We start from the raw sequence: 18,910 nt of genomic DNA on the forward strand, positions 1-18,910 counted from the left end.
GAGAGTCCATTCAGACTCGCGTTCGCGAGAAATCTACTTTGACCTCGCACGCATCTTCCTCCTTTTGCGCTTTAGCCTACGCATACGCTTTTTACGCCACTTCGCTCTCATTTTGAACTTGACAACTCGTTATTTTCCACGAATTAATACCTTCAAAAATGTTTGGGAGAAGTAACATGTCCAGTGGTGACATCTATCGATTTTAAATACAGTTCATTAAAGCCGCGAATACAGGCAATTTTTTTTCATACTTTGTTGTAAATAATTCGAAAGGAACGCCATCTTATGTAATCTGTGCAATTAAGTCATACCTCGGTTTATAGTCTTTGGCATCCGATGTCCAACTAGTTGATAACCTAACATTTAACGAAATACAGTTGGGGCACCTTGGCGTTCTGTGATTGTCATACACCTCTCTCTAAAAATAAGGTAAAATGATTTTGGTATTTCCTAATATTTAGTTAATTTGATGATGATTGAATCGATAAAATACAGTTGTTTTAGTTGTATACAAAAATGCTTCGACGACCACCAACGAGTATTGAGCTTAAAGTAGATGATGTAGTTGAGTATGAACAACATCGAAGAAAGATTAAAAGCGACAAGCTTCAAAAAAGTATATCAGACTTGCCTCCATTCGAACTAGGACCCAAAAGTAAAAGAGAAATTTTTAATAGGATCGGATATAATCCAAGTGCTGAGTCTGCTGGTCAAAATAATTGAAATTTATAGTTTTTAAGAAACTAAACTATGATTGTGAAATTTGTATTGATAAATCGTCTCTTCAAGTTTGAGAATGTAATTTTTAATGTCCATTTTTAAACATTTCAACATTTGAAAGACGTTTACCAAATAATGATGTACGCGTTATTTCGCAATTCTCTTTAACATTATTTTGATACTTTCAATTGAAGTTGTACAAATAAAATCTAAATTTTTATGACACTTGTAATACTGCGCCTTCAGTGTAAATTCCGATGCGCTTTTGCCAATTAAAACATGCTTACTTGTTGGTTTTTTTGAACATTACAACCAACAAATTAACATACTTAGTATTCTCTTTTTGGGATGTTTACTTAGGCAAAAATGTGTAGAAAAAATATAATTCCGAAAAGAATTTAAAGTAGAAAAGTTCGCGATTCCATAACATAACCATTTCTCAATGTTTCACTTGCTAATAATAATAAAATATAAATTTATTGATTATTTTAATTTGATAAATATTTTGGGGTTCACATAACTTAACATGTAAGTTTATTTTCATTTAAGAACTCTATTAAGACTGAAATTTCAAAGTTTAAGGAGAGGTTGAAAATAAGTAATCTGCATTTCTTTTTATTTCTTTTAATATTAACATACACAGTGCAAAAGAAACTCGGGAAAAATCGTTTTCGGAAAACATAAAAAAAAATCCACATTTTTTTGAAATTTCGTAAGCCAAATCAAAATCGATCATATTTATATTGGAACCAAAAACATGATTTTTCCAATGATCAAGTTTTGTGTGTTGTTGTTTTCTTCTTCTTTCTGTTTAATTTGCAATTTGTAAGTACTAACACATTCGCATCAATTCAATTCGGTAATTTGTCAGTTACAGGGCAATTCAAATTTTTTACAAAATAATGCACTAATTTGAGGTTACCTCCATGTTCAAATATATACACAACATTAAGAACGCGTTTGGTAATATGTACAAGAAAAAGTTATGCTTTTTGTTAAAATATATGATTACATAACTTGCTAAATTAATTTAAAAAAAAGTTTAGCTCTTACCACATACAAATAAAAATTTCAAAAGTACTATTACCTAAATGCATTGATTTAAAGGAAGATGTTTTATTACTTTGGAAAATTTTCACTTAACATAAAACTCTTGGTTTCCATGCCATTGCCATACGACTTCACTGGACCAAATATTGTGATTGCAATTAGCCTAGACCGCCTATTGTTTTAGTTGTGTGCTTTGTCTTTCAAACTTTCTTCTTGCAAACTTCATACTAACAAATTAATTTGCAAAAACATTTTCGATTTCAGCAATGAACATGAAAATCGAGATTTTTAAATATAGGAACAAAATGCACTTCAAAAATTCAGTCAGTTAAATCTGTATACAATGCTTAAGATTCCGTTATATGCAGGCGTATATGTGACGATAATGCAAACAAAAATAGGTTTGGTTCCCTGTATCATGGCGATAAGTTCAAAATATTCTAGCCTAAAAGGTGAGACTTACTTTTTTAATCACATTTGGTATTGAATCTGAAAACCAGGTATTCACGCAAAGAAATTAAATTTAACATATATATATATATTTACAAAGACAGATTGCATGAGCATTATAAAGTAACATTGAAAAATATTCAGTGCGGGCGGCACATAGTAACAAAAAAAAAACAATCAACACGGGAAATATTTTTGTAAAGAATACATAATCATCCTACTAAATATATAACTGAATCCATGGCGTAACATGGCAATTTTTTTTGCTGTATGTTTTGCGTACATACATCTTTAAAGAAACGTTGAAATATATCTTTGTCGATTAGCTGACTCATCAAACTTCTATGATTCCTCCCCCCTCCCAAAAAAATGTTGTTAAAAAAAATCACAAATGCTAATGAGTCAACTGTACCAGCAAATCAAACTCATACAACAACCCACCCACGCTAGCCTAGCATTTATGTAGTTATTTATATTATAAAAATTTCCGCACAAAACTAAAAAGTGTTGATCCTATACAAAGAAATACACAATGTCAGTCTAGATATGTACATAATTTTTTACCCATTTAAGAATTACAATTATAGTCGTGGGCTTTGTATAATTTATTAAATTCACTGTCAAATTTGATCGCTATTTGCCACAAATGCTGAAGAGGTGCGATTTTATACAAAATTTAATAAATAGTATAGATACGCATATAAAATATACGTATAATGTTCTTCAAAGCTTTATTAAATTCGTTTTTACATTTTTCCGAAACTTTATGGTTTCAGTATAAATCAGTCTCATCAGCCAAACCAAATCTGACAGTTGCAAAAAGTAGATTTGCACATATCCTTCTGTGCCCTATAGGCTACTTTAACAATACATTTTTTTTGTTTCTTTTTCAATCGTTGTTTTTGTAATCGTACGAGACAAACATTTAAAGGGCAATGCCGTGGTACACGATTGCACTTGGAACGAAAAAAGTTTACAACTACCCAACAATGGGAAATAAAACAAAACTCAAAGGGTTCGATTGAATATGTACCAGCATTGCCTATGTTTTCATTTCCTTAAACGCTACAATATAAAAAAGATAACGGTGGTACATAATAAAACAACTGAACCTATAACCAAATAATTTTGAAGGGTGTTTTAAATGTGTTAAATAAATATCACATTCATTTGCTTTAAATCAATCGGTAAATTTCGGAGACGATCGCTTAGCAACAGATAAAAATTTTGCACTCCAAGAAAGTCGCGCATATTTATATTGCGAGCCTTGTTAACACAAAACATTAACACTCTAATCACTTCTCGAGACACCTACAATGGATTTCCAAAATACACTTAACCTAAAAGAAAAAATTTGTTCACTGTTTTATTAAATCCGCAAGGCTTTTCACTTTTTCAACCTCGCCGGTGGCGGGTCTTTGGAACTGCTACCCCTCCTAGGCAGGCCCGCTTGGACCTGCGCCCCGGTCTGGGTGGGAGGCACCATTGCCACACCGCTGGCGCTTCCAGAACAAAGAAACACAGGCACATAGGTTTCGTGTTCACCGCGGTGACAGTTTGCCATTAATGGTGATGTGGTGAATTGTGCAAGGGTTGACGATAATGGTAGGTATGATGAGTAGCGGTAGAAGAATGAAAAGAAAAAAAAACAAGAAAAACCGAATCAGTTACACAGCCAATAGTAAATAAAAATGTTCAATTTTGTGGCACAGTTATTCATGACATTCATCGAGTTCCCCAAAAAGTAAGTCGACGAGTAATTAAGTAACACTGCAAATCACTTATTAATTATACACTACACTCCAAGTCTCAGTTAAAGTTCATTTGCATTGTAGTGTGAACTGGTGTGCAGTCTGTTCATAAAAAACACGTACAAGTTTCATGATTAGCTTTTGTATTATTTAAGCAGTTTGAAACAGACTTTTGTGATTCTTTCTTTTAGGTTATCAGAGACATATCATTTGCGTATATTATGTAGTTATTTGAAAAATTAAGTAACATGATAACATAAGATTTTATATTTAGATTATTTTTTTAAAAATGCCCACAATTCGAATATTTTATTAAACAAGAACAATAGTAGGTATAAATATTCATTCATTACATTATTATATTCATTAACATTCATCAATTATTTCCCACAATGCATTAGAATTTTGTGAAAAAGTTACGGATACAATTTTTTTTAGTATTATAGCCCACACTTCTACATTATTATATTAAAACCAGCCCTTAATAGCATTTACAATGCAGACAGGACAATTATGGTGTTGATAAGCATAATAGGCTCCAAAACATAAACAGAAAATAATTTTCAGAATTAAATCTTCTATCTTCTAATCTTCTTATACCACCTCCTATTAGCAAAGTTGCTAGTATAACTCTCTCCAAATCTTGTACTGTCAAGTCCATAGGATAGATTGAAAAGTTTTTTCATCTATGAATGGATAAAAAAACTAATTCAGATTCGCGATATATATAACTTATTGCAAAAATTAACCGCCTCTGTCTTCGTTCTTCTATAAATTTACTGTCACTAGGTGGAGAGCCAGAAAATCCTATGATATTTCCACAAATCCACAATTCTCCTTTCTTTTCAAGGACCTCTCTTGCTCCCAACGCCTTTTAATTTTGAGAACTGTACTCTCATTTCTACCAAAAAATTGCCCTTTTTGGCCACTACTTGAGCCTTCTCAACAAATATTAAAGGACGGCGCATTTTAAAATGTTTAGACTTTTAGATGTCTATCAACAATTGACACGACGCAATTATAAAATTAAATGGCAAAAATAAAATAGAACACATACCTTCACAAATTAGGTGTATGGGTTTTTAATGAACAAGACAGTATCTAAAATCAGAAAATGATATCCCCGAATCAAATGTACAACACATTTTGAACATTTTTCAGGGAAATTCATTTTCTGTCTTTTCATTACGCATAAAATCTTTATATACTCTATTTAAAATAATTACTATTAATTACTATAAAAACTCAATTTTTGAGTAATGACGATAGCAATTACGGCCCCTTGCGGAAGGGATAGGGGTCAATTTTTCTCCAGAGATGAAGGAGTGAATAAGTATGGATGAAAAATATTGTTCTGCACAGAAATCAATTGTAGTAACTCACTTGGCCTGCTTTGATGTGCTCAAATCGGATGTGGAAGCATTCGGAGCACCTTGACTAGCCCTTTGCAGTCGCATGGATACCCTCCTTTCGTGCACGTGACTATCATACATTCGCGGTGAATCTTCAAACCGAGAAATAATTTGAGGTCTCAAAGAAATTTGATTTGTCTCGCGCTTACTGCTAGTAATAACGTCGTCTATAGGATTGGGAACCGCCGAATTTCCTCCGGCCACTCCCGACACTATGTCCATCCGAGTGTCGTGTGGGGTCCTCCTGGTCCGAGACTGCTGCTGATGTTGCTGCTGCGTTAGGACTGCGGGAGACGAGTCCGCGTTGCCTGTCGCGTGACCCGCGTATCTGCCTCCGGACCGACCACTATTTTCTTCGCAATGGCTACCCCTTGATCCACCTACAAAGAAGAGGTTAAAATTAAAGGGGGCACCAGCGCCATTAAATGGGCATAATTGTTAAGGAAACGTTCAGAAACGGTACTGCTCTATTCAAATGGAAGTTATTATCACATAAAATAAGAACCACCTTCTGCCTTGCGGTTAGATCCAACAGATCGCGCGCCAGGTCATAAATCCCAAATCAATTTTTCTTTACTTTTTTTTTTTGGACTTGTGTCCGATACTGTCAAAATTAAAACAAAACAAATTAAATATATACCTACATTAAATATATATCTGCAAAAATACAAATACAAAAATTATCACAATAAACTATTGCCACTGTCAAAAAAACTCAATTAAGCTATGCAACACACGAAACTATCTTTTACCAGATATTTAAATTTATTTGTACAGTGCAACCCCATTAAAGTAGCCAAACTAATGACTAGGAAAATTAGGGTCTTAATTAATTATATAGGTTGGAATTCCAAAGTGGCTCCACAGTTAAAAATAAAAAGACTTGGAAGAGACATTATTGACAGTTGACAAGAAAAATAAAATAGATTACCCCAACATACAATTCTGTAATTCAGACATGAACTGATATAAACGCAAAAAATCTATAGAAACCAATTTTCGTAACCTTCAAATTACTTACCAATAGGTAGAACGTTATAAACACCTAGAAATTTAACTATACTATAATGATAAATGCACTTACTCCCCAGCTCGACTAAAACACTTTTATTTAAGTCCTTACAAGAAAACACCAGTAACTAATTGGCAACCAAAGTTAGGTTGTTATTCTGGCCATAAGCTTACATGGAAACGAAATTGTAATTAGTAAATGCAATAAACAAGCTCTATTGGGGAACCGCATGATTTCTGTTATGTAAAACAAAATTCAACCATTTAAATTTATTACCACATAACTAAATAATTTGTTAAAAGGCATATTAACATTTGAAAAGGCCGCTGTAAATCGACGAATATAAAAACTGTTTTTCAATTCTGATCTATCGCGAGAGAAAAATTAATAACATTTTTGAATCACTAACTTTCGAAATATGTACCAACACACAAACTTGCGCATGGATATTGTTACTATACTTACCAAACTTAAGCATATTCCAATCGAACACATAATCGTATGTAAATCCTTGCCGATGAAACAAAGTCCTGAACAACTGTCTTAGGTAACTATAATCGGGTCTCTCTTCGAACCTTAGTTGTCTACAATAATTTAGGTACGTAGGAAATTCTATAGGGTAGCCCTGCAACATAAAAAAAACATTACGTAACATGACATGGATATGGACATTAAACATTGGCTCAAGATTCCAGCGACTGCCTCCACCATCATAACAAATAACACGAACATCAAATGAAAATAAGAAAAATACAGTGTATGCCGCCACACGCCGATTGTTTTTCTCTCGCTAATTAAAAATTAAAAAAAAAATAAGGATCCAATAGATAAAAATAGCATAATTGACACACTAACTGTTTTTGCACCCTGTAAACAGTTGATACTATTTTTAATAAGAGCGAGTGGGGGGAGCCGTTAGAATCTTGTAACATCGGCAAACTCACTTTACATAATTCGTCTATGGGAGTGGACATTTTTTTTTCCGAGATGCGTTCGTATTTTTGACGCTTAGTAGCCGCCTTCAGGCCTTGCCAAGGCAACGAGCCCCTATTAAAATACATTAAAACATAACCTAAAGATTCTAAGTCGTCTCGCCTCGACTGTTCTATTCCTAAGTGGGTGTTTATACTGGCGTATCTTGCAGTACCTGCAACACAGAAAAAACAAACAAATGAAATTCAGAAGATCATTTGTTCGAATTCAACTTGTTATTATTTAAATGCGATAAAAAAAACATGAATTTTGAAAGCATATTAAAAGCGGTTCGATTTAAAAATAGTATTATTATTTGCGACTTAGTTTTTTTATTTATACGTATTGCACTATTTACCTTTTTTGAAGCACTCTGTAGAATAAACATTAATATTATTTTACATGTATGTGTGTATGTGTATGGCATTTGTAAGGTTTTACGGTGTACCTCCATTATTATTAATGCTAGCGTAACCCAAGACTACGTTTTTTCACCAGTTTTCACCTTTCCGATAAGTGACCGCACCACCGAGCTAGAAAGGATGTCGATAAATGTGAAATTTCCAAAATTTTTTAGACAGCTATAACATTTCTGTCTGGGTTACACACAACATGCTTGTTTTAATAATAAGGGTATTCTGTTAAACCATCAAAACTGGGACACACTGTACAATTCAAAAAATCATATTTTGTAAATTTGGTAAATAAATCCGCATTAATACTGACACTATTTTTATTTAAGTTATATGGCGGAGTTCGTTATTTATAGAACCAACCGGTTTCAGCGTAATCACTGGGTAGACATAGATATAGATGGGTGCGATAAAGACCAAAGTCCGTAATTTTTTTATAGCTGGAACCTTATGGGCCATTGACACTTCCTCATCTTCGACAATGTACCGATTATCCAAAAAAGAAAGCGCGTTCGGTTTGTCTCCCTTTGACGTATTTTTTAAACTAGTTTTCATATTTTTTATATGTCAACGAGTAATACCTTTTTCTTAAAAAAAAACAATAAAGCTGAAAATGAAAGCTGATCAATTATAATTATAATTATTTATTTACACAAATGTATTCGAGACGTATTAAAGTTCGAATCTTTTTTTAGTTTCCATAACGCAATTTAATATAAAAAACAAAACACCCTTACATGTCAAGAACCACAAACATATACTATGTATACTGATATTGTTCACGAATTGTAAGCATTGCTTTGTATAGAAATTCGATAATTGTTAAACTTGACAGTGGAATAAACAAATACATTAGCTGGTACTATTTTTATTACCCAAAAATATCCCTAATAACGATAAAATGTACTTTAAAATAGAAATAACTAATTTATATTCGTGTCATTGCTCTATCGACTTCGACGCCATTCTTTGTTAACCATTCTACGCTTGACGATAATATTATCAATGGTAGGTAAACATTCCTAGTGGTTATGAAGCCCGCGTATTACCGTGTGACGTATATACGCAAAACATTACCCCATCCTTATTTCGAACAATAGTTACGTGTTGCTGACGACAGGCCGTTTTGTTTACGCATTCGTTGCGGTAACCTAGGCGACGGAACCCCTTTTCCGGTTACCACGACAACCCCGTCAACAATTGTTTGTTCGAGTTACAAAATTTTGTGCGGAATATGTGTAAAGTCCGCACGTATAAGGCAAGGCGTATTTAATATTCGTCACCAGCGAAAGAAACATACCTACAAAGACATCCGCTAAATTGTGTATATTTTCTTATAGAATAGATGTTTGGTTTTGCAAAAGAAGATACAAAAAAAAACAAAAATGGAAAGAAGAGTGAGTATAGAAAAGAAACAAAATACAAAAATATAGAACCTTCGTTAAACTTGTCGCAAGTCAAACTAACCAATGGTCACAGAAAAAGTATGCAAACTTGTTGCATAATATACTATTTTTATTTATTTTAAGTATTAACACTGTTGTGTTATACACAATGATACGACACCGAGCTTTCATTGCCTACACTAGATTGAATGGAGGGTTGACAAAATACTAAATTGACTTAAAAGCATAAGCGTCGAAAATGATCAGTAAAAGATCTCAAAAGTTTCATTAAAACCCAACCACAAACACTATCTATTGTAAGGGCTATGACTGGATTTTCATTCACAACTTCCACAGGAGCATAGGAGCCTTCGTTAATATTGCCTGCATCGATGCGGTAAATATAAATAAATTTCTCTGCGAGCATTAACTAAATCAAAATAATCCTGACATTCGATTACGGTTGCCAGGCAAGCAGTATATCCTCCCAACTTTAAAGATCTTGTAACCTATTACTTTATCGCTAATTAATTTCGAGACCTTTAGCGCAAAGCGCAACAATTACTAAAGTTAACAATAATTATTTATCGTTGCGATATTCAGAAGACTGTTACGACACAAACTTAGCGTAGCAGGTTGGCGCACTGTACAAATTTGTACTTCGAATTTGCCGAAATATAAATATTTATGGTTTATTCGCCGGTAGCTTTATTAATAAATTCGTTCGATTTTTGTGATAAAATTTAAGAGGTCCGCGATTCAAGGTTGAATATTTTGGCGCGTATAAATGATAAAACGGTCAAGGCAAATCCGCTGAAAAATTCCAGCTTTTCGGGAAGGACGCCGAATCGTCAGGAATTCGCGTATCGGTCGAATGACACTTGCGGAATATTAATAAAAGAAATGCGCATCATTCTGTTTCGAGAATGTTAACCCCGAATCAGGGGAATAAATTTGGCCGATCACACAAACGTTTTCCAGGTGTTGAACCTTCACGTTCGGGAGCAGGAGTTAGGGCAGCGATAAGTTTGAACTATAAAAATTACGTCAAAAATACAAAAAATAATCTTTAAAAAAAACTTAAAATCATTTTGGAGTTTTTAAGTAATAAGACGAAAGTAGTGAACGTGCCAAAGTCTGTCACGTATGAGAAAAGCACTTATAATACGGACGCGGACATCTGTGAAGCGTTTTCTGTTTTTTTTCTAGTGTTTATGAGCCAGAAACAACTCCTGCAAATTTCCGTTATTGGATACGCTATGAGACACAGTTACTTTAAACTCCATTTTTGAATACAACTGAGTTAAACAAACTAGATATAAATAAGGGCAGTGGGCCAGACAAATTGCCCCCGATCTTTTTTAAATCTATGTGCCAAAGTAGTATCTGTTCATAAGAGTGGCAGTAAGATTGATATCACAAACTACCAACCAATATCAATTCTTTCTATTCGCGGCAAAATGTGCTTGAGGCAATTATAACAGGAGTTATTTTTAAACTTAGGTATGGTCTGTTCATAGGTATAAGAAAGTGACCAATTGCTTTTGAATGGGATTATCCAAGGGTGGTCATTGACATACAATGTAGCAAGATTATTACCTAAAGTTTCGGAATTTAAATTCAGGTAAAATTGTGGTCCGTAATAGAAAATAATTTTATACCTACCTGTGTTTAATATTCTTTGGTTTGGTATACTACTTAGTTTAAGTTTATTAGTAATCATTCTTATTTCGTGTGTAATACAGCGTATGTTGAAAAAGAAGAAACCGGTATTAAAAGTGGCAGAACTACCTTACGGAAGTGTAGTCAACACATGGGTTTTAGATTTAAAAAAATTGACAAAAGCCAAGTTTTAATGGAATCTTTTGGAATTCGGAAATGTCGACCGGAATATCTAGAGAAATATAGGATTTACAGAGAACAACAAAGGCCAATTATTTAATTGGATTAAACCTGGTTCGACACTTACGATACCCCGGAAAAGGGTTGGGTTGACTCAACTGATAAGTGTAAAACAAACGCGCCATCAAAAAGAGGTAAAAGAATAACTATTTTGCATGCTGACTCTATAGATGGTTGGATTCCAAATGGACTTTCTCTGCCTGCGAAAAATATTAAAGATTTTTCTCTGGATTGCAATCAAGACACCACCGCAGATTTATTTGAAAGTTAGTTTAAAAACAAACTAGTTCCAAACATTCCTCCTAATAGCGTCATTGTAATGAACAATGCAAGTTATCACAGTAGACAGTTGACTAAAACCCCTTCCTTATGTGACACAAAACCAACAATCCAAAACTACATGTATAATAATGACATTTATTTTTCGGATCTAGAAATAGTTTTGCTTACTCTTTTAAATTAAGATAAATGTACTTATTTTAGTGTACCTTTGTAAATTGTGACGTTAGTTCGTCAAGGTACCCTAAACTTGTTATAATAAATAAACACGTCCATGCTTGGATAATAACTACGGCTTATATACTATCCAGTTAATTAACGAACTTACAAGATGTACCGCCAATGTATCAACCACAAGAAAAGTTTACAATCCAACCGGTGTTTTTGTTTACGAGCTCTCCACAGAAACTGGATAAAATTTTAACTTAATATTCCTAGTAATACATACTAATTAATATATACTATAACTAATTAAACAAGCGAGGTTATATTTAGTGTTGCCTGTTGCTATCGTTTACTAGAATCTGGTCAATAAAAAATGAATCAATCAAAAATTATTTTACTATCCTGAAATAAATTAACCAAACGGGATTGGCTATATCACGTACTAACCGCTGACTTAGTTATGACTTAGTAGAAATATTCACTTCGCACGTTATCTTCGCAAGCCAAAAACCCTCGTTAATTTGTATACTTTCCTTGTGGTTTGCAATTTGGCGGGAAATATTGTATAGTTTGTAAACTATTTAGATAGTATACAAACTGTGGTGACCTGCTACTGTCGATGAGTAAGCATCGATGGAAATCCGATGTCCTACAAAATAGTGTTTTCGATCAGCTAGGAGCTTGAGTAGAGTGCCTGTCGCGTCTATACTAACCAACGAATATCCGCAGCTATTCTAGTCATTTGAATAGTTTGTGTAGTATCCAGCTAGTCTCTGAGCTAGCCGAGGTGACACTTCAGCCGTAACATATATTTTTCAAGCTAAAATTGTAAAGAAAGTGGCAAATTTACTGCCGGTTAAGTTTTTGTATCCGATTAAAAATAAGAAAATGGTCTAGAAAAAAACATCATAACATTACAGCTTATTTGGCCTAATGGTTTGGTGCAACATCCAAAAGCCCAGGAAAATTCCCAAACAAGACACCTAGATTGTATTAATCGATTTCCTTCTTTATTTTGGAGTTCAATATCCGCTACAGAATTACGCTATAAAAAGATATTTTTTCATAATCGAAATAATCTCTCTCTCTCTCCCCTCTCTCTCTCATCCCCCTCCCTCCTCCTCAGCCCTCCCCCTCTCACTCGCCCCTCTCCCTCGCCACCTCCCTCCCCCTCCCACTCTCTCTCACTCCCCCTCTTAAATTACATCCTCATCATAATTGAAATATAACAATAAAGGCTTAGAATTGAATTAAAATGTTTTTTTTTTCAACGATTCTAGAAAACACACTGGAACCAAAACTAACTAATTAAATACATAAAAACACTAAACGGGCGCAACATTGTATTGGCCTGTCCCGGTTATTCCAATGCACGGCCTCAGTTATGGAAACATTTCAATAAACAATTAATTAACTCGTGTACCTAGCTAAACGATAAACAATGAAGCTGTTATATAAGTATACAAGAATAAAGCTTTACATAATATATATCTATGTATAACGACTGTTTTACAATGAGATTTAGAAGGAGGCACGTGTTTATTATCCATTATCCCCCGCCACGTGACAAATTTAGCAAAAAATATTAGGTTTGTTCCAACACAGAAACCCTAACGGTTTATAAACTAATTTGGGAATTAAAATTGAGCATAGGCGAATTGTTTAATAGTTCTATATTAATAACTTGTTAAAAAGTGTTTTAACTGAAAAGTAGAAGACGCTAGTGACCCAACCTATCATAAATGTATGTGGGTTTCTGATGTTCTACAAAGCATACTTTCCGGCTTGCCAAATTTGAAAAAAACCACAAAATTATTAGAATTTAAAAGAGATTAACATAAGAAAACGGAAAAAAACGGAAATCCCATGCGCGAACTTAAATTTTCAACAACAAAAAAATTACATTCGTTTCACAGTTCGAGCTCCAGCTTAAGCAATGTTGAAATAACAATCCAATAATTTCAAAACGGATATTAAATTCAAATTTGATGTAAAGTAGATTGAGTTTTCATAGATAATCAATTTCTACAATTATACAAGTGGTGTCCGAGTATCGGTTCGAAATTCCTTTCAGAAAGTGAAATAAAAAAAGGTTAAACGCTTTAAACTTCCGAAAATTGAAGTATAATAATATATGAGTTCCGGAAAAGTATGCGGTACCTACACTTCCAACGTAAACCGTTTCGCAGAAAATTTCTGCAAAACGCCGCCCCAGCGTTTGGGAGAAATTAATTGCCAACCAGTCAACAGCACAAGTTCCCCGGAACTCTGTGCACAAATTGCCAGCTTTTCCGGGAAGAACGAATTTATCCCGCGCGAATCACGTGTCGACGTCGGAAAAATAATATACCTGGGCACACGTCCGTCCAATTGAGGAAGAAATTTTAAAATTTACACAATGGCGTTCCAATTAAGGGTATTTACGAGCACTTACCGGTAAGGTTTTTGTTTTCTTTATACGGTATATGCAAGTGGGTGCGTCCGTCTCTGTACTTTTTTGCTAATCCGAAGTCTATAATATAGACTAGGTTGCCCTTTTTTCCCAATCCCATGAGAAAATTGTCGGGCTTGATGTCTCTGTGGATGAAGTTCCGCGAATGGATAAAATCCGTTCGCGATATCAGCTGATCCGCCAAGAGCAGGACCGTTTTCAACGTAAACCGTCGCGAACAAAAGTTGAACAGGTCCTCCAGGGACGGACCGAGGAGTTCCATTACCATGACGTTGTAGTCGCCTTCGCTCCCGCACCATTTAATCTGGGGGATGCCAACTGCAAATATGAATATCGCTCGTTGATTTACAGCTGTTGAAAACCAGAATCCCTCGGAAAAATTATGAAGTCAAATTAGCAATTTTCAAGTAAAAATAATACCTCGACAAAAAAAAAATTAATTATTTTTATTTTACATATTTTCGTTACATTTCGTTCGCAAACAAAAAAAAATCGTATTCTCATGAATTCAACACATCAAACAATAAGCATAACTTTTTCTCGGATTTTTAATTTTTATACATGCAGGATTTTCCTTATATTCGATTCCATTTTAGCAAGTGCCGGTTTGTGATTTATTCGCGGGGATGAATTCCGAATACCTGGGTAGCGGCGCAACATTAAAAAAGGGTCGCAGGTAGGGTTTATACCTAAATTCCGGCACAAAATTCCCTTTATTCTGGTATTTTTATTTTCAACCAGGAACGTTGCTTCAGGTACACTAACACTGGATAAGTACGTAGCTCAAACTATTTTATTATACTCAACCGATTGAACTAAAACGTCCAATTACCATAAGAATACAGAAAACATGACTGTTTATTATGTAATAAAAGTTGAAACTTCTAAAAACAACCAATGAAAATAATTATAATACCAACTAGCTTGTGGTTTACCTGTAGAAATTCAAAATTGTTTCGTACTTAGGCAGAAAATCAGAAACTAATAATGACTAACTATGAAATTTTACAAAACGGAAGCAATTTGATATTTAAATAGCTGAAGAGCATAGGAACTGTGGTGATAACAGAAAAGATGAAGAGAACACTAAAAATGAGAAAGCAAGATAATCTAGAGAAAAATCGTGCAGACAAGGAATAAACATATTTAGAATCTAGAGTATGACAAGGAGTGCTAAAACAGTGATAACAGTATTGTCAGTTGGCGACATTATCCGAAGCTATTGCAGATAATTGAAAAAGGCAGAAAATGAAGAAGAAAAAATAAAAAGTTAGATAAATCAAAACGAAATTCTCAAGACATGGAAAAGTGTCAAAAAGCCTAGTTTAATTGCCAGGGATATTAACAAAGTAAAATTATGAACTTTTTGCACCATATCTGTGATAATCGTTACTTATTTTAATGATTTACGAAATAAACAAATACTCATACTTGTCCCTTTCCGAACATATTCGATAGTCAAAAGGCAACTGGTTTTTCATTTTACAGTTAGGGCTTTGCATAGATAAATGTATGTTGACGGCGTTTGCATACAACGCCACTGTATCCGATGTAGCTGCGATAAACTGAATGAGATCGGTATAGCGGTAACGCCATACGTCTGCTTAGGTTAAAAAAGGTTGTCAATTGCACAGAGAACGTGAATTTATGAATAGCTGCTTGGATAATATTCCTCGACCTCTCTCTGTCTACGATTTATTTTTTGCAAATTATCGGTGCGGCCATCCGAAATCGCACCTCAGCCACATCCTTGGGCATTAGTTAATGTCAGAGGGTAATGTAAAAGGTCGGTCGTCGGTGTCTGAGGGCACCCCAAGTGGGTTGTTATTCACTTGGTGTAAAACAAATCAACCTAGGCAATAACTACACAAATATGGTTAGAGCACAGCCCTCGAATTTAATTTTGCACCACTCCATTAACGATTTTCTGTGAAGCACTGTTCAGTAAGTAACGCGAATTTTAATAACCGGGTATATCACTATTTGAATGGTATAGTCGGGTATAAACGTTACCCGAGCAACGGCACTTATTTTCTTATGTTCGCATAAAAGCCCGCTGAACATTTATTACTTCGTTGTCTAAAGTACTGGAAATGTGACTTATAACAATAGGCTGATTGTATTGATAAAACGGCATGGTGGAAGTATACGTTTCAATTGAAAAGACGAATTAAATTTTACGACTCTGCACTGTTGCTATCTTTTTGTTTCGATTTTGCCACACAGGTAGGGCACTTTAAAATGAAAAGAATATGAACATTTCTACGAACGTCAGTTAAAAATCACTTAAAGGAAATAACCAGTTGTATTCGAAGCAAAAACAACTGGAGACCGCCGGAAACTACACTCGAATTTGCCTGGTTGATTGACGTGACCGTCAACAATGCATATGCGTTGTAGGCCTGGTTCACTTGTTACTAAGTCTTGGCATTTTAAAGAAAACTCCAAATTGGAGTTATAGTTATAACCATAAAACTAACCAAAACTATGGCTATCTAACTAGAGCCTCTGCCTATGCTCATAAAACAGGAACTTATGAAGCACCTATGAAAACAAAAATTTAGAAGGTTCATTCAACATGCGTAAGCGCAAGATTTAAAATCTTGTTTTTAACCAATGAGCTTGCGACATTCAACAACTAACGTGGCCGCTGACAGATCGTCAATAACTTTGAATGCGGCAGTACTATTACAAAGTATCCCAAAGAAATATGAACGAAATTTTTGTAGAAAACGGGTTTAATATCTAGTAATGTAGTACAATTTCTAATACATTTGTTTAAGTCACTCATGAAGCACGATACGTTTCTTTGATAAATTAAATAACTCAGCACAATTTTACGATAGTAAGTGGTCATAGAACTTTCCGGGAATAGAAAAAAACTATAATTCTGAATTTTTGGATTCTGGCATATTGCTAGTACTTCCTTTTTTGGTTTTTTGACTTTCTTTTTTTTTTTTCAAAAAAAACGTTGAATTATCAGCATGATAATTATAAGTTCGTCATTGCTTCTTCCTTTGTTTAAAGTTTGAAAACAACGAATTAACGAGGTTTTAAAAGACATAAAGGAATCAATGACCTTTCTATTAAACCTGACTCTTATAAAACAAAAATTACGAAAACTCTTAGAATGAATTTTGAAACGCAGGCACGCCCGTGCCAAGTTAATACACTGAGGCAAAACCAACGCGAAAGGCAAAGCAACCACGGTGTGGCGAATAAGGCAAGAGCCGCACAATTACATTTGCGCACTTTTGTTGTTCAGTCCGATTATTCCGCGTTATTATTTATAGAACAGCACACGGTCATTCTTTGGATATCGAGGAAGCGATAATTTGCCGCGCTTTAGTCAGCCATCGAATGTACTTCATTGGAATATGGCAAAGAAACTCGACAAGAAAATTAAGAAGCATAGGATGGTAGGCTATCGCCTTCAATTTTCTGTTTTTTTTTACTTTGTCGCTGGCAAAAAGGCTGTTACAGTAGTAAGCTATTATAGTGGTTAGTAGTTACGACGGGTTGAGGGGACAAGCGTCAGCACCGTCCTGAGGGTTATAAACCATAACCGGTCAGGAACGAAGAACAGAGACAATATTCAAAGATTCTTTACAGTAGTAGATCAAGCTCAACATTAACTCATTTCGTTCAGTGTAAGTATCACCTTTGTCAATTGGAACACCTTCAACTACCATAAACCTTACTAATTCCGTGGGCACTTAAAAGCCACTGCTAAGCAGAAAAAAATGTATAGTTACCACTTGCCAATTGTGTATATATATTAGCAAAAAATTATATATATATATATATATATATATATATATATATATATATATATATATATATATATATATATATATATATATTGCTAATAGAAAGTAAGGCATCCTTGATAACGACACAAAAAACAATACAATGAAAGAAAAAGACGCCTTCCATATGATGCCTATTGAGGTTGTGCACCTAAATGTAATAAATATATGACAAAACTTACCTCCACCCTGCATCATCCGATAAAATTTTGATTCTATGTGAAGCTGGGGATGCCTCGTTTTTATACATTCTAATTTTATAGCTACTTCCTCTCCCGTAGAAATGTTTGTTCCTGGAACAAAAAAAAAATCATAAGACTATTGAGCCATTTATATTAATTAACATATGTAATACAGACTCAAATATCTGCTAAGTTAAGCCTTTTTTAGTACTCATATTTAAACGAAAAAGACGTGAACAAAAAAAAAACAAATCGCTGCAAAATTTGTTTAATATTGTTGATTCAGCAAAAAATTTAAACTGACCAATGATTTCTTATCACGAAACATGTACACACAACACTATAAAACCGATTGTGTTATTAAGGTTTTCTTTAGGCGCAAAACAACAAGCAAAAAAAATGAGGTTCACCTTTGCATCTGTTATCAAAGATCCGAATCGAGCCTTTTTAAAAAAAATCTTTTGTTTACCAAAATAAAAAATACTTATTAAATACACTACCTACCTAAATAAATGTCTCCGAAAGAGCCAGATCCTATCTTACGGCCTAACCTATATTTATTACCAACTCGTAACTCCATTCCTTTGTAAAAAATAAATTTCATATAATGAAATACATGAATGAAGTTCCTTCAGGCGGCCATATTACATTAGCCAAATATTGGAAATTTGACGTTAACGTAACAATACGGACTTTATTTTTCCGGAGGATACGCGACCGCGTCTTAAAAAGCACGTTTTAGTTTCTTCAAAATATCACAGGCAAAGTCGCTAAATTAAACGCAATTACATCGAAAACACCAACTTGTTTTCATATTGGCAAAGTGACACACCACACTGCGCTGCACAGACGACGAGATAAATGAACAATTTGCGCGGCGTTGTCACATTTCTGAAGTTGCTACGCCGAATGAACATTTTATTGCAACTTATTTTACTAACACAATTTGAATGTCA

The 18,910-nt window shown here is 34.2% G+C and overlaps 1 protein-coding gene across 2 annotated transcripts; it reads right to left on the minus strand.

Moving 5' to 3' along the window:
- Positions 1 to 730: 730 nt before the first annotated feature.
- On the minus strand, positions 731 to 18,794 carry LOC132700013 (casein kinase I-like). 2 transcript variants are annotated; one of them, XM_060667060.1, is made up of 8 exons: positions 18,459 to 18,794; positions 17,955 to 18,065; positions 13,946 to 14,281; positions 7,340 to 7,542; positions 6,861 to 7,020; positions 5,533 to 5,763; positions 5,355 to 5,475; positions 731 to 3,722 (listed from the first exon to the last, which is right to left on the minus strand). In XM_060667060.1, the coding sequence occupies exons 1-8, from the start codon at positions 18,556 to 18,558 to the stop codon at positions 3,608 to 3,610; spliced, it is 1,377 nt and encodes a 458-aa protein (XP_060523043.1). In that variant the 5' UTR covers positions 18,559 to 18,794; the 3' UTR covers positions 731 to 3,607. The 2 variants fall into 2 exon arrangements, with proteins under 2 accessions (XP_060523043.1, XP_060523044.1); XM_060667061.1 differs by having other exon boundaries at positions 731 to 3,725; positions 5,354 to 5,475.
- Between the last annotated feature and the right edge of the window lie 116 nt (positions 18,795 to 18,910).

Source organism: Cylas formicarius, unplaced genomic scaffold (assembly GCF_029955315.1).
Source record: "Cylas formicarius isolate icCylForm1 unplaced genomic scaffold, icCylForm1.1 PGA_scaffold_3__17_contigs__length_32017465, whole genome shotgun sequence".
In the NCBI taxonomy this organism is placed as follows: Eukaryota; Metazoa; Arthropoda; class Insecta; order Coleoptera; family Brentidae; genus Cylas; species Cylas formicarius.